At 40.6% G+C, this 16,937-nt stretch overlaps 1 protein-coding gene across 3 annotated transcripts in view; it reads left to right on the forward strand.

The window, feature by feature from the left end:
• Positions 1-16,937, forward strand: part of LOC308393237 (uncharacterized protein) — a 71,254-nt gene that overhangs the window by 132 nt on the left and 54,185 nt on the right. For all 3 annotated transcript variants that reach the window (XM_080876858.1, XM_080876859.1, XM_080876860.1), the window contains exons 2-11: positions 6,429-6,449; positions 6,842-7,165; positions 11,686-11,997; positions 12,091-12,417; positions 12,541-12,852; positions 13,583-13,897; positions 13,998-14,321; positions 14,442-14,753; positions 14,854-15,195; positions 15,320-15,631. In XM_080876858.1, coding sequence (XP_080732984.1) covers positions 6,429-6,449; positions 6,842-7,165; positions 11,686-11,997; positions 12,091-12,417; positions 12,541-12,852; positions 13,583-13,897; positions 13,998-14,321; positions 14,442-14,753; positions 14,854-15,195; positions 15,320-15,631 — 2,901 coding nt within the window. The remainder of the gene's footprint in view (positions 1-6,428; positions 6,450-6,841; positions 7,166-11,685; positions 11,998-12,090; positions 12,418-12,540; positions 12,853-13,582; positions 13,898-13,997; positions 14,322-14,441; positions 14,754-14,853; positions 15,196-15,319; positions 15,632-16,937) is intronic.

A 16,937-nucleotide genomic window follows, 5' to 3' on the forward strand; every position in this document is an offset into this window, starting at 1 on the left:
AATTAAAAGCATAAATGTTAACTATTCTAAACTATTCTAACTATTCTAATACTGTCATAATAATAATAATAATAATAATCATCATCATCATCGTCGTCTAACATTATAATGTTATAAAAGTAAATTAGTCAAACTCATTGACTGTTTAAAATCTGAAACCATACGCAAATGTTCACACTGAGAAGACATCTGAGAATATAATATGTGTTTGACTCAGTTTAGTCAGTTTCTTCTTTACTAGTTTAGGATTTCAGGTTAGTATGTTTTGTTAGCTGTGCAGGTTATATTTTGCAGTGTTCATACTGACAAGTGATCACTAGCAGTGCAGATTTAATGAAATTTCTAGTTTACTTAATTCCTAATTAAACTTGGGAATATTATTTTATTTTATCATCCTGTTAACAATTTGTTGATTAACTATTAACATGATCCGTTGTGTTATTGTATAGTTGAAAATGGTATTTGTAATGTGGTTAATGATTTTTTTTGGATAGCTATCACAATAATGAAAATGAAGTTTGTAATACTGTTATTATCACAAATGATTTATGGTCCTGGCGCTGGTGTATGATCCAACAGTAAACCTGGAGGTGGTACAAATTCTTTTGGCAATTCAAAAATCTAAATAACTTTTTCTCTTTGTAAATGCTTCTGTAAATATCTCCATGAGATATGTTAGTGATCAGACAAATCTCACCTTTGGAGTGTCACAGTACCAAGGACAAAGCACACTTTGTCTGTGAAACACTTTGACAAGAGAGTGAGAATGAGCTCACTGTAAATCTGTCACAATTACAAGTTTTTATTAACAAATGCATAATATATAAAATAAAATAATTGTCGACCTGAGGCCATCAGAATATTATTAAGATAATTATTATTACAATACTGGACAGACTGACCTAAAACAACCATAAATTATAACTTAAGTGATAATTATTATTGAATTATTAAAATGTTTGTACATATATACACAAATGTCACGTGAGCGATGTCAAACGTTTTCTTCACTGTAGCATTTGGCATCTCCCAACAATACAATTTGATACCCAAATCAAAACACAGCCAATAAAACACAGTTCTCTTCATGTAAAAATCAATAACTCAAAATTAGCAGCCAAAGGGTTGCAGTTCCACACACTCACGAGAAGCTACAGTTATCCCCTGGTCTCTCGTCCTCCTGCTCCTACTGAAAACACACCTAAATACACTCTTTTTACCACTAGGGTGAATTAGGCATTGGAAATTACTAATCCTAAAATAAGTCCAGTCTTTAATCTCAATTTTCAAGTCTGTCAAAACTTTAGTCCACATCTTCAGTCTAGTCACACGTATTCATTGACACGCATCCATACCAGGTATTGCTGATAATGGAGTCTCACGCGCAAAATATTCGCGTATCCATTAACAACAAGATGATGTCATCAGTTTTAAAAGAAAAAACAATTCTTTATGATTTTGGACTGGACTGACTCGCTGCAATCCTTTTAGGCAGGGACTTACTATCTAATCGTGTCCCACATAGATAACTTTCTCCAATGCCCATTGTAATTTGGAGAAGCTCACCTTATATTTGCTCTCAAGAAAATGTTTTACAGCGCTGTTAATTCCAATCTTGCAAGCCTGCTTAAAAGAGAAAGAGAAAGAGAGATGATTAGTCAATTATCAACAAGACATCACCACCGGAGAATGATGCCTGACAGGTCCTTCTAAGTGCACTGTTATATATAAACTATTAAGCCTATTTCAGGACACGCCCAAACGTAAACTATTTTCCTCTCACCAAATGAACCATAAAACCTTCCACTCCTAATAAGACAATATGATGTAGGGTCTAGAACTCTCGCTACCATAACAGGCAGTGCTATTGTCACTGCTCCTTGCTTTATTTAATTGCTGATGCTTACCTGGTCTGAACTGAGACTTGAGAGTCACTACCTCTGTTCATTTTCCCCACATCATATTTACTGGTTGCCCACAAGTGCTCCACAATTCTGGAGAGTATGGGGTCAGCTGGCATAGTTCCACCCAGGGCTGGACTGGGACAAAAAACCGGGCATTAGACTAGAGACCGGCCCACCAGGTATTATAGGAAAAGCCATAAAGCCTTTGAATGAAAACAAATGCTGTTGTGACAGTGATGTACAGTCTTGTTGGTATATGTATGATTTCTATACATTTTATATCAGATAAAAACTTTGGTTGTAAGATTCAGATAAGTATTTATTAAAACCTAGATATTTTAAATGAGAATAAGAAAGAAAAGTACTTCTTTGTGCCCCCCTTTCCCTGTTAATGCCCTACCTGGCCCCCCTGGCCAAACTTTGCTAGATCCGCCCCTGCACAGTTACCAGCTGTCGGCTACTTAGAAAAGGATCCTGGTGTTATTTGTCTCTCAGAAACAGTTCATAACTTCCCTTCAACTCATTCATGTCACCTAAAAGGTAAACCTGTTCCTCCATTCCTGTTCAGCTCTGATGATTCATTAAGGACATCTCCTGGTTTCATCTTCATGTTTCCCTCTTACCACATATTCAAACCGACATCATGACCAGCAGCTTTACAGCTGTGGCTCCAGCAAACATCAGCTGTACTAGAAATTAATATTAAATAAATTCTAACAACAGCTGATCAAGCTTAAACGTGCTGCTGTTGTTTAGCTTGACATCTGCTGGTTTCCTCCTTCTGGCGCAAAGTGGGCGATAAATAAACAAGAGAGAAAAGCCGATCAGCTGATCATTGATCAGTTGCATGATTGAAGTAGCAACAGGAGAAGGAGGGAGAGAGAATAAGAGAAGAAGAGGCAGCTTCAGCATAAAGACAGAATAAATCCAGCTTTGTGTCTTTTTCCATTCTAGCTGAAGTCTGGGACAATCTTTGCGTGTAATATTTTCTCTGAATACAGGACAATTTCGTTTTTTTACGAAACTCTACTAACTAACCTTATGAATTAAATAAAGTTCACTATCAATAACATCATAGCACCCACCCAGCTGTATAGAAACTCCGTCATGCTAGCTAGTACGCAGTACGAGTTATTGTAACTGACTGTAAAAAGTCAGCACAACGAAAATAAACTCCACCTAAACATTGTTTATATCTGACCCAGATAGACTGCAGGTCATAACTTCTTACCTGAAGTTCAGTTCACCTGACACTCGGACGCCTCGGGTCTCTCCTCCTCCTGCCTCCCATCTCACAATTTACTATGTTGAAAGTGCATTTATTACCTAATTACCAGTTGGTCATACCAGTTTTCCTCTTTTCTTTTCTCCTTTTCTTTTTTTTTCTTTTCACACATGTCAACCTGTTGTCCTGCAATCCAGAGAGTTACGTATTAGCAGTGGACTCAGCGTTTGATAGCAAGTGTCTGTTGAGTCTATTTTAGCATTAATGAGAGATATGGGCGTGTTCATGAGTGTAAGCTGGTCTTCTTTGCATGTATGGTTAGTAGGCGGAGGTGGAGCTGTGGATTGAAACAGTCTCCCCCAGCTCCCTATTCTCTCCAAAAAGCATTTCATGTCTGTGTGTGTGCTCTCTTTCTCTCTCTCTCTTTTTTTTGTCCATTTTATTGTGATAATCTGGACACTTTCTCAATCCTCCACAACTCCATCTGCCTTACTTTTCAACAGTTTTCATATTCTCTCACTTTAACAACATCATCCTTCATTTTCCTCCATGTTCTCTTCTCACTCCTCACAACTGCTGTCTCCTCCCCCACATCTGCGGCAGTTCTCGGCTGTTGACATGTCAGAGGCCCAGTGGGCCGTTCCTCTTCAGCTTTGTCTTATGTCTTTCATTCTTTTCTTCCTTAGCCATTTCAAATGTGAGACTCAGAGCGTCTTCTCAACTCCATTCGCACACAATGATGTTGCAGGTGATCCTCTCAGCCTGTGATAGAGAACGCATGCTTCCATCTGCAATAGTATTTGTACATGCTGCTGAACCCTTTGAAGTTTTAGGGCAGCGCTGTTATCTGTTCACTTGGTGTTGACTCTTAACGTTGATGCTTTTGCTCTGAAGCTGCCCCTTGTTTTCAGGGAGAGATTGACCGTCCTTGAAGCTTCTTTTCAGAATAACATATACATGAAGGTGAAGCTGTGAATTTTCAGCCAAAACATGGCCTCGTTGTGGTTCCAATTATTATATCTATCATTATGTTCTGGCCGATATGCTCGTGGAGGGGGTTGATCCAGGTCTGTAGTCACCTGTATTAACACACTAAGAGATTTATTTAATATTTCATCCCTCGTTATTTGACACTCTTGAAATACATTTCTCTTTGTTGCTAATTTAAATATTTTTCCAATTCATCCTGTTCTGCTTCAGCTTTTGTGCATAATTCATAATAATCCCCCCCTTTTTTTTGCTCTTGACTCTCTGTTTTAGGCACTTTTCCCCCGCTGTCACACAGACTGCTTCTCCTAGCTCCTCCTTGGTTCCACCTCACACTCAGCTCCTCCCCTCTGAGTTGGGCCGTTTGCTCTTCCTCCTTCTGTCAGTCTGGCTCACTCCACTCTGAGAAACACTTCTCCTCTCCTAGAATGTGACACGATACCTGTCACATTCTATTCCACACACACACACACATCTGCGGAGATCTACTATGCCAATCCAACCTGCCTCTTTTTTCAGCTGCTATTTAACAACACAAAATAACTCACTTTCCTGTGAGACAGGTCACAACATATGAGACTCTTAAAGTCCTTTTAATCTAAACAGTCACAGTCAATTTTACACTTTATGGCCAGCAGACATCAACTCCGCACTATTGTAGTGCTCACACACTATTGCAGAGCGCATCTCACTTTGCACACACCCAAACACACGGTTTTAGACGCAAGTTTCAACTTTAAGCCTAATTTACTAACCCAAAATTGACCCACACAGTCTTTAGGCACTACAGCGGGCTATCGCAGCTCGGAATCTAACCAGCAAAAGAACTTAGCCCCACTGTCAAGCAGACTGTCAACTGTAGGAAATTTTAACTTTTCTTTTTTATACACGCACACAGTCTAGAGGCACTAGAGCGGGCCAACGATCTTAGCTTGGGATCCATCCAGTGAAAGAACTCGGGCCTACTCTCATACATGCTGTCAACCGTGGCGAATTTAACTACTCAATTTCAATCGAGACGCAACCTTTCGCTCTTTCACATTCACACACGCAATCTAACGCCGCTGCATGGGCTCGCCGCTCCCCGCACGGAATCTGGCCAGCGGAGAAACTTTGGACTGCTCTTGTGTAGGCCGTCAACTGTGACGATGATACCTCACCTCGATTTAGCTGTTCGGGGGTCCACACCTGCCCAGGTTGCCACCCTAATTCCGGTCCCATGGGTTTCGCCTCACGTCCAAAGCAAGTGGAGCCACCACGCCTAAGGATAATTACTCTTACTCTTTTCAGTCACTATCCACAACAGCCAATTAGTTTTACTTGGCTTATTACACCCACAATTTAGTTGCTCTAACACACTGGGACAGATCACACATCATCTCTTTGTCTACTGCAGCAAATTGACTCTGAGAATTCCATCAACTAAGCGAACAGACAATTTAGATAAGCTCCAACATGCAAGCTTTGATTTTGACTTTGAACAGGTGGTGCTTACCTTTATTTTAAAATGAGAATGAGGGTCTCTGTTCGCTTTGCTGGTTGACCCCCCAAACCGCTTAATCTGTCTTTCTTAGCCTAGTATTGGAATCCCGGACGAGCCCCCAATTGTTAAATATCAACACTTCACCAAGTTCTTTTGACTCGTCATAGGCATCTGATGGAAGACAAAACACTGCTCAGTAGACAATTTCACACTTTTTTCTCTTACACAATTACTTCTAGAAGGGAGAGGTGTTCTGCATGACACAGTGCAGCAGACCTCAAAATGAGGGTGTACCCCTAACAGTTATTGCTAGCTCTCTCATTCGAGTCTAAACACCAGTGCTTCAGTAACTTTCCACTAGAAGATGGAGCCCTGTTATCGACTTTTTTTCCCCCAGGCAAGCGTGGGTGAGAATCTACCCCCTAAGGACACGTAGTCTAATGCCTTTATTTTTCAGGGCTGTGTCCACTTAATACTACACTATATGGTTATATGGCATTTTAGTTAATCCAAAGCATAGAATTGAGGTACTTCAAATAATTTAATCTCAACAGTATTCAAGAGTTTAATCAGTTATTAAATAATATGTTATTACGGGCAATTTTTTGTAATGGGTGGTTAGAAAAACTGTGCGAAATTCCTATCAGATATGCCAGGGTTGCAGTTTAAAATTAAATGGAGTTTGTCAGATTTTGATTTTTTCGTGAAAAATATTTTGATTTAAGAATTATGAAAAAAAGACTTTACTGTTAAGTTTCACATATTTGCTTTCTCACAAGTGCAAGACATCTTCTGCTCTAAACTGGTTTTGTCTTTTTCCACTTTTCAGGTTGTCACGCACAGCTGCCTGGTGAGCAAAAAAAAGCATTGTTACAATTTACAAAATCATCAAGTTTCATTTTTGATGTTTGTTTTTTTTGTTTTTTTTACATATTTGATAACAAGACAGAAATGCCACCATCACTTACATTTTCTAATACAGCCCGTGACTTAGTGTGCAATCTTCTAAATCAAACCTTGCATTTTTCATGTAAATTTTTGGTGCTACGGTGTAATTTTAGTTTCCTTAAAAAATAATTCAGCGGAACTTAAGGCTAAGGATGTCTTTTTAGTAGAAAGAAACAAAGTATACAAAGTATTTTTCAGCAATATATGGGTTCAGAAAGTTTAAAAAAAGAAAGAAAACAGTTGCTATAGCCTACTGTATGTAATTCTTAGGTTTTTTATGGTTTGCTTTTTCAGGTGCATCCACCATCAGATTAACTGGATCTGGATCGACTCGATGCTCTGGCAGAGTTGAAATCTTTTACAATAACACCTGGGGAACAGTTTCTGATTATAACTGGGACTTAAAGGATGCTGAGGTGGTTTGCAGACAGTTAGACTGTGGGTCGGCACTGGAAGTTCCTCAATCAGTTCAATTTGGTGCAGGAACTGGACAGATTTGGCTCAGTGGTGTGAGCTGTTCAGGAAATGAAAGTTCTCTAACTGAATGTCAACACTCTGGATGGGGAAACTACTACAACTACTATGGACATTCTTATGATGTTGGTGTCATCTGTTCAGGTGACAAAACTTTTTTATATGGAACATACTGCATAGGGGTGGGTTGTTAAAAATCAGAGAAATGTAAACTTTTGAAAAATATGCCAAAGTGCAAAACGTTCAGCTGTGTCTCTAATAAACCTCTGTAAAATTCCTCTGCTTCACTTCAGCAGCATCAGGTAATGTTCATATGTTTATTTGTGGTATTCTTCCGTTTTTGACCTACTGCAGAGTATTTTTACAGGTTATCTGCTATTAAAAGCCAAGCCAAATCCCAATCATGCTTTTCTGTGTTTTAGCTGCAGTCACTTTGACCCAAAAGCATCTTGTCATGGTGAGCTGTGTGACAGGCAGAGGTTTGACCGACGCAAAGGACTCAGACAAGGAATATTTAACTTGAAGGCGGCAGTTTTTATTCACTGGCAGAAAACAAACTTAGAAATACAATACACGAGCACAAGAATTAAAAGCTAAATTCAAACTAGGAAGGATGATCAAAACTGGGATTTCATGATGTGGCATGACATAACCTGACAAAATATGACGACTAAGGAACGACAGGGAAAAACACAGGGCTGGTGTAATAAGGGAATCAGAGATAGGAGGGAATCATAGCTGGGATAACAGAATTCCAGAACTGAAACCATAAACAATGGAGAAGGACTACCTAAGCAAAAAAGGACACTCAGACAAAGTACCAAGATGCAGACTAGACACTACGATGTGGAAACAGGAACCTTAGGAACAGGTTTCATAAAAGGTAGGCAATCATCAACAAACACACATAGATTACTTAATTTAATAGACTACTCATACAGTAAAAACATTTTAACCACAATATTATCTCTAGATGAAGAAAGCGTTTGACAGGGTTAACTGGAATTTTTTATTTGCAACTTTAAACAAATTTGGCTTTGGAAACTCTTTCATAAACTGGCTAAGAATATATAATTCCCCAACAGCGCGTGTTAGAAGAAATGACCAGATATCCTCCAGCTCCTGTCTCCTGAGGGGCACCCGAAAGGGGTGCCCACTCTCCCCTTCACTTTTTGCAATTTTTATCGAACCACTAGCAGCAGCACTTAGACAAGCTACAACAATTAAGGGCATAAAATGTAAGAACGTAGAACATAAAATCAGTCTCTATGCGGATGATGTGTTGCTTTTTCTCCAAAGCTCACAAACCAACCTTTCTGAGGTAATTACTCTAATAAACTGGTTTTCAAGATCAAAATCTACAGTTCTTCTGTAGATTTTAACTGCTCCTTCCATAATTCTTCTTCTGCCCCACTACAATCTGGAAATATTAAATATTTAGGTATTAATGTCTCTCCTAAGCTTTCAGACTTAACTAAATTAAACCACATCCCACTTCTAAAGAAAGTAGAAGGTGATCTGACTAGATGGAAATCTCTACCCATATCACTCATGGGAAGGGTCGCCACTATAAAAATGATGGTCTTGCCAAAAATAAATTACTTATTTTCAATGATCCCCAACAAGCCATCACAAGATTGATTCAGATCTCTGGATTCGTATATTTCTAAATTCCTTTAGAAACATAAACCCCCGCGTATCAGTTTAAAAACGCTACAAAGAACCAAGGATAAAGGAGGATTAGATGTGCCAAACTTTCAACAATACTTCCTAGCCAACAGGCTTCAGTTAATCTCAGGATGGTTAAAACATACCTTCTTAGATGAGCCCTGGCTAGAGGTTGAACAGGCACTATGCAATAATCTAGAGATTTCAGACCTACCATTTATCAGCTCAAACATCAAAAGACATGAATGCTTTAAAAGCGTCAGCATCAGCTCTTCTCTGACAGCATGGTGAGAGTTTCTAAAAATAACGGAGTCTTCATTAATCCCATGCAAATGTACACCTATCTGGAATAACCCTGACATATTACAAAACAATAATATGATTAATTTTCCAGAATGGAGTTGTAAAGGAATTAAATACTTGGAACATATATTAGAAGGAACAGACTTTATTCCATTTGACAGACTAGTTATACAATATGGGATCAACAAGAAAAGATTTTTAGAATATCAACAAATTAAATCCATAATAAAAAAGAAATTTAACCTCAGTCAAGTTGAATTACAAACACCACCAAGTGCGGTACATCTTATTACTCTTAAGTGCCCCCAAATTATTGTCTAAAATATACAGAACACTTTCTAAAATAGATGAATCAATATCTCTTCCTATTGCAAAGTGGGAAGCAGATTTATCAGTCAGCTTAGACCAAAACTTCTGGTCTCAGGTATGCTTAAAAACATTTAAATTGATTAGAAATCCCAGTCTGCAATTAATACAATACAAAATACTACATAGAGTGCACTATACAGGTCATCGGATGTTCCAGATGGGCTTTACATCTTCCAACAACTGCTCACACTGTCAAGGCAATACACCAGACAATTACATGCACGCTCTTTGGTTCTGTCCACCAGTGCAGAAGTTTTGGCGTGGGATATGTAAAGACTTATCAAAGTGTCTGAAATGTAAAATTACAACCTCCCCTTTAGTGTGCTTGATGGGCAAATTGGATGATGTCACTACAGAAACTAATACAGCCCACATGTTTTTACTGCCCTATGCATTGCCAAGAAAACGGTCCTCATGAACTGGAAAAATAAAAATAATCTTAATTCTAGCCAATATAGAAACAATCTAATAGATCACATTAGTCTCGAGACAGCCTCTGCCACCACATTAGATCAATCCCTCTGGGCTCCTGTGATCGGCTCCATCACATAGCGGGGCTGGGGGGTTGTGGTTTGGTCCCGCCTTTGCCTGGAGGGCTTAACCTGGGGGTTGTGGTCATAACCTGGTTAGTGGCTCTGGTTGTGGCTCGGGAGGGACCGTGCTAACACCTGCTAATCTCTGGCAGCAGCACCATGCTCTCCTGTGTTTCAAATGCACTTTAGAACAACACGCAGCAACACTACACATGAGCGAGAGGAGGGAGGTTTGGGGTCTTCACACACCCCTATTCTCTGCTGGCCATCGGGGCAGGGGGGCTGGGAGGAGGTATTGGCCGTTCGTTTGGGATCTTGGGCCTCCCTGCTGCTGTGGAGCCTGGGGCGGTCTGCTTGCCTCCACCCCGGGGGAAAGGGTAACATCTCCTGGGTCTAGGTGCCGTTTCCCCCTCTGGGGGCGTGGATACCTGGACCTGGGGTATAGAGTATGTTTGGGGAGTGTGATTGTGTGTACATGTCCATTTATGTATATCCTTACATTGGGTGAGTGCTGAGTATTTGTATATGTGTGCATGAGGGTGGGAATGCATGTTTGTGTCTGTGTATGCCTGTTTGTCTGTGTCTATATGTCAGGTCGGATCTTAGACTCCACCTCTCTGGGAACTCCCAGGCCCTCCAAAGTGTGGAGGCCTATCTCCCCTCACCATACTCCCTGCCGGTGACTGATGCCCTCAGGTGTTGGTGCGTTGGTGGTTCTTGGTGTCTGGGGCTGGGCGCTCAGGTATGTACCAGCTCACACCCGGTGGCTACTTGGCGGGGCCTGGCGACTGTTGCGTGGTCAGGCCTTTTCCGGGGCGTAGGGGGCCGTTGGGCCTCCGGCCTCTGGGCCTGAGGCTTGATTCACTTAGCCACAGCTGGCTGCCGGCAGAGCCGGCGGGCACGCCAGTGCAGCCCCCTCTGGTTTCTGCTCCGTGGCTACTGGGTGACCCCTCATCTTGGGCTCTCCTCAGCTCTTCCCAGGAGGGTGGCACGGATGCCCCTCCGGTGGTCCTCCTTGGGCTCTCGCACTCTGGGGTCTCTGGATGTCTGGAGCCTAGATCTCCTCCATGCCTGCTTCATGCCCTGGGGGGTGGGGCTATGGCTCTCTACACCCTTTAGCAGACCGTTACATGGGGAAACCTTTTGAATATGAGCGTGCTGATCCACACAGGTGTGCACTTGGGTGTTCACTGTTCATAGAGATAAACTACACCTTTCTTGACTGCTACTTCAAAGCACATTGTGTGCTGTCGGTCCTGCGTGCTGCACAACAGCATTCAATATTTAGTATTTACTGCTGTTTACACTTTACACACTACAAAGAAAAGAAAAAAGATAAAGGAAATCTAGGAACCTGAAGAACAGAGATGACACAAAACAGAAACCACAATCCAGGGATGTACCGTAACCAGAGAACCATAACTCCTAATAATAATCTGAAATGTCAGTTCACCAATAAACACAAAGCACTGGGTCCGTGACCCAGTACAGTGACACATCTGCTGTGGTGTTTACACCTCTTACGAATTTCCATGCTTGTCACCTTTATTTTTATACATAGATATAAAAATATAGTTATGTACATGATAATGATGATCATGATAATTATAATATTTCTGATTTTTCTGAGTCAAAATTGAATCGAATTGGTATTGAATAAATTATAGAAATCAATTGCGATACGAAGACCTAATACTGCACGTCACTGTGTTTTTGACTGTTATGCATCTATATTTTCTTTAAGGGATGTATATTGAAATATAGTTTGTGTTATATCTTTTTATATACAAGGTGTGATCAGATTAATTGGATCTGGATCGACTCGATGTTCTGGCAGGGTTGAAGTTTATCACAATAACAGCTGGGGAACAGTCTGTGATGATGGCTGGGGCTTAAATGATGCTGAGGTGGTTTGCAGACAGATAAACTGTGGGACAGCACTACAAGCTCCTCGATCGGCTTACTTTGGTGCAGGAACTGGACAGATTTGGCTTGATGATGTGACCTGTTCGGGAAATGAAAGTTCTCTGACTGACTGTCAACACAGTGGATTTGGATCAAACACATGTGAACATGGTCAGGATGCTGCTGTCATCTGTTCAGGTGTGAAAACTGCTGGATCAACATGATATTGCAAGATAGTCTTTTTTGAGGTAAGGCTGTATTTAACTGCTTTTCATGTTCTTTGCCTTTTAGATCTGATCAGGTTGGCCGGTTCTGGATCGAGCCGATGTTCTGGCAGAGTTGAAATCTTTCACAATAACGTCTGGGGAACAGTCTCTGATTATAACTGGGACCTAAATGATGCTCAGGTGGTTTGCAGACAGTTAAACTGTGGGTCTGCACTACAAGCTCCTCGAACAGCTTACTTTGGTGCAGGAACTGGTCAGATTTGGCTCAGTGGTGTGAGCTGTTCAGGAAATGAAAGTTCTCTAACTGAATGTCAACACTCTGGATGGGGAAACTACTACAACTACTACTACTACAATGGACATTATTCTGATGCTGGTGTCATCTGTTCAGGTGACATCACTTTTTGGCATAGAACACACTCCATGTTAATGTATTTTGTGTGATATATATCTTTGTTTTCTTTAAGGGACATATATTAAAACATCGTTTGTGTCACATGTTTTTCATTAAAAGGTCCAATCAGATTAACTGGATCTGGATCAAGTCGATGTTCTGGCAGAGTTGAAGTTTATCACAATAACAGCTGGGGAACAGTCTGTGATGATGGCTGGGACTTAAATGATGCTCAGGTGGTTTGCAGACAGATAAACTGTGGGTCGGCACTGGAAGTTCCTCATTCAGCTCACTTTGGTGCAGGAACTGGACAGATTTGGCTTGACAATGTGACCTGTTCAGGAAATGAAAGTTCTCTAACTGAGTGTCAACACAGTGGATTTGGATCAAACAGATGTGAACATGGTCAGGATGCTGCTGTCATCTGTTCAGGTGAGATATTCTTTTGATGATCTGATGAATGTTAAACACTGTAAAAACAACCTTTTTTTTAGACTTCCGTCTTCCACTTATTAGTGTGTTTTATAATGAAATTCAGTGTGAACAGTCAAAGTCATCTGTGCAAGAACCAAACTGTTGAATATTTAAGCGGTAAAACGTTTGCATCTTTCTCTATAAACGCGGCTCAGATCCAGAGAGATGTATACATTACTTGTTAATAACTTACAAGATGACAGATTTCATTTTAAATACCTTAAAGGAACATTTTAATAGTTTCAAATGAACATTTATGAGCGGGACATGGAAGATCTTTTCAGAGGGAAAGTCAGCCTGTCATCTGTGTGTGTGTGTCTGTGCGTGAGTCTGTATGTGTGTGTTTAAGGGAGACCATACCCCTGAAAGATTTGATAAAGGCTGCAACTTGAAGTTTTGATCTTGAAGCAATTCAAACAAAGTCGCCTGCTTCAACTTTCTTAATGTGGATGTTCTGCAGTCCTCACAAAGTTTGTCATAATACAAATTTTGGAGCTGAATGTCTTTGTAGGTCAGGAGTGAATCCATTGGACTTTTTATAGACTGTTTTATTAGTGTTAAAGCTGTGTGGACTGACAGTATTACACCTTTCAGTTTATCGTTCTGCTATAACTTGGAATCTATGGCTGGAAACTAAAAGTATTCTATTTTTGGTCCCCTTCATATCTTCTCTGTATTTTGTTTTCAGCTGTGTCCATCATTTTAACTGGATCTGGATCGACTCGATGTTCTGGAAGAGTTGAAGTTTACCACAATAACAGCTGGGGAACAGTCTGTGATGATGGCTGGGACTTAAATGATGCTCAGGTGGTTTGCAGACAGATAAACTGTGGGTCGGCACTGGAAGTTCCTCATTCAGCTCACTTTGGTGCAGGAACTGGACAGATCTGGCTTGATCATGTGACCTGTTCAGGAAATGAAAGTTCTTTGACTGAGTGTCAGCACAGTGGATTTGGATCAAACAGCTGTGGACATGGTCAGGATGCTGCTGTCATCTGTTCAGGTGAGAAAACTGTCAGTTAGTCTGTTCATTTGTGTCTTCCATTAAGTCTTTTTTGATGTAAGAATTTATTATAATGTTTTTCATGTTATTTCCCTTTTAGATCTGATTAGATTAGCTGGTTCTGGATCATCTCGATGCTCTGGCAGAGTTGAAGTTTATCATGATAATGTCTGGGGAACAGTTTCTGATAATAACTGGGTCTTAAACGATGCTGAGGTGGTTTGCAGAGAGATAAACTGTGGGTCTGCACTAGAAGCTACCCCATCATATAAGTTTGGTGCAGGAACTGGACAGGTCTGGCTCAGTGGTGTGAGCTGTTCAGGAAATGAAAGTTCTGTAACTGAATGTCAACACTCTGGATGGGGAAACTACTACAACAACTACTACAGTTTACATTCTTATGATGTTGGTGTCATGTGTTCAGGTGACATGACTTCTTGATATGAAAAAACTGCATGTTAATGTATTTTTGAGTGTTATGCATCTGTATTTTCTTTAAGATATGTATTGAAATATAGTTTGTGTTATGTCTTTTACATAAAAGGTGTGATCAGATTAACTGGATCTGGATCGACTCGATGTTCTGGTAGGGTTGAAGTTTATCACAATAACAGCTGGGGAACGGTCTGTGATGATGGCTGGGACTTAAATGATGCTCAGGTGGTTTGCCGACAGATAAACTGTGGGTCGGCACTGGAAGTTCCTCAATCAGCTCACTTTGGTGCAGGAACTGGACAGATTTGGCTTGACAATGTGACGTGTTCAGGAAGTGAAAGTTCTCTAACTGAGTGTCAGCACAGTGCATTTGGATCAAACAGATGTGAACATGGTCAGGATGCTGCTGTCATCTGTTCAGGTGAGAAAACTGTCAGTTAGTCTGTTCATTTGTGTCTTCCATTAAGTCTTTTTTGATGTAAGGATTTATTATAATGTTTTTCATGTTCTTTCCCTTTTAGATCTGATTAGATTAGCTGGTTCTGGATCGAGCCGATGTTCTGGCAGAGTTGAAATCTTTCACAATAATGTCTGGGGAACAGTCTCTGATTATAACTGGGATCTAAATGATGCTGAGGTGGTTTGCAGACAGTTAAACTGTGGGTCTGCACTACAAGCTCCTCGATCAGCTTACTTTGGTGCAGGAACTGGACAGATCTGGCTCAGTGGTGTGAGCTGTTCAGGAAATGAAAGTTCTCTAACTGAATGTCAACACTCTGGATGGGGAAACTACTACTACTACTACTACTACTACTACTACTACTACAATATACATTATTATGATGCTGGTGTCATCTGTTCAGGTGACATCACTTTTTGACATGGAACATACTGCATGTTAATGTATTTTTGTGTGATATGTATCTTTGTTTTCTTTAAGGGACATATATTAAAACATCGTTTGTGTCACATGTTTTTCATTAAAAGGTCCAATCAGATTAACTGGATCTGGATCAAGTCGATGTTCTGGCAGAGTTGAAGTTTACCACAATAACAGCTGGGGAACAGTCTGTGATGATGGCTGGGACTTAAATGATGCTGAAGTGGTTTGCAGACAGTTAAACTGTGGGTCGGCACTGGAAGTTCCTCAATCAGCTCACTTTGGTGCAGGAACTGGACAGATTTGGCTTGACAATGTGACCTGTTCAGGAAATGAAAGTTCTCTAACTGAGTGTCAACACAGTGGATTTGGATCAAACACATGTGAACATGGTCAGGATGCTGCTGTCATCTGTTCAGGTGAGATATTCTTTTGATCATCAGATGAATGTTAAACACTGTAAAAACAACCTTTTTTTTAGACTTCCATCTTCCACTTGTTAGTGTGTTTTATAATGAAATTCAGTGTGAACAGTCAAACTCACCTGTGCAAGAACCACACTGTAGAATATTTGAGTGGTAAAATGTTTGCATCTTTCTCTTTAAACGCAGCTCAGATCCAGAGAGCTATACATTACTTTTTAAATAACTTATAAGATTAGAGATTTCATTTAAATACCTTAAAGGAACATTTTAATAGTTTCAAATGAACATTTATGAGCGGGACATGGAAGATATTTTCAGAGAGGGAAAGTCAGCCTGACATATGTGTGTGTAAGTGTGTGTGTTCCTGTATATCTATCTTTGTGAGGACCGACATCTTTATTCTACTACACTTGTGAGAACCAACAGTCACTTGTGAGAACACACAAACCGGTCCTCAAAAGTTTGAAGGCTTGTAAAGGCGTTCTTGATGCTCAAAATGTGGTTTTAGTGTCAGGGTTACAATTAGGTTATGGTTAGGTTTAGGGTAAGGGCTACGGTTAGGCCAGGGGTCGGCAACCCGCGGCTCCGGAGCCTCATGCGGCTCTTTAGTCTTTATTTTGCGGCTCTGGGTGGTTTGGGAAATTAAATTAGAAGTATTTAGCTGAAGTGTATTTTATTTGTGTTTAGTTCTTTTTTTAACTTGTAGTTCTAAATTGGAAGATTATTGTGATTTTGAAATATAAAAATAAAATTATATCTTATTATTTTTTTCATCGCTCAAAATAAGCGTCACACTCGCGGAAGCCAGTATACCCGCCGAAACGCTGTGCATTTATCGAGGCTTTCGACCCCAGGTAGGCCAATTATGGATCTTCTGATCCTTATTATGTCGTTAGCTGTTCTCCACCGTGAACTATGTTAAAAACAAACACCGCTCATGCCTCACAGATGACAGCTTACAGTCCTGCGTGAAGATGAAAGTGACTTCATGCAGCCCCGATTTGCAGGCGCTGTGCGCAGAGGTTCGGGACCATAAGTCTTATTGTATACATACTATGGCAGACCCGACGATGTTTCCATCAACATGCTTTTCAGCATCTCTTTATCGACCACTTTTCACACACGGTTGTTGTACGCATACAGCCGGCTGTAGCTTTTCAGCTCACAGCCCGACACACACCAAAGCAACAGCAGAGAGAGCACAGACTTTGAGGCGACGAGGCGTGACTGCGGGTGCCGCTCAGGTGAGTCCGACTCCCATGCAGCGGCACTGCAGACCACGCCCCGCCACACACATTAA

Source organism: Rhamphochromis sp. 'chilingali' (assembly GCF_963969265.1).
Source record: "Rhamphochromis sp. 'chilingali' genome assembly, chromosome: 1".
Taxonomy (NCBI): Eukaryota; Metazoa; Chordata; class Actinopteri; order Cichliformes; family Cichlidae; genus Rhamphochromis; species Rhamphochromis sp. 'chilingali'.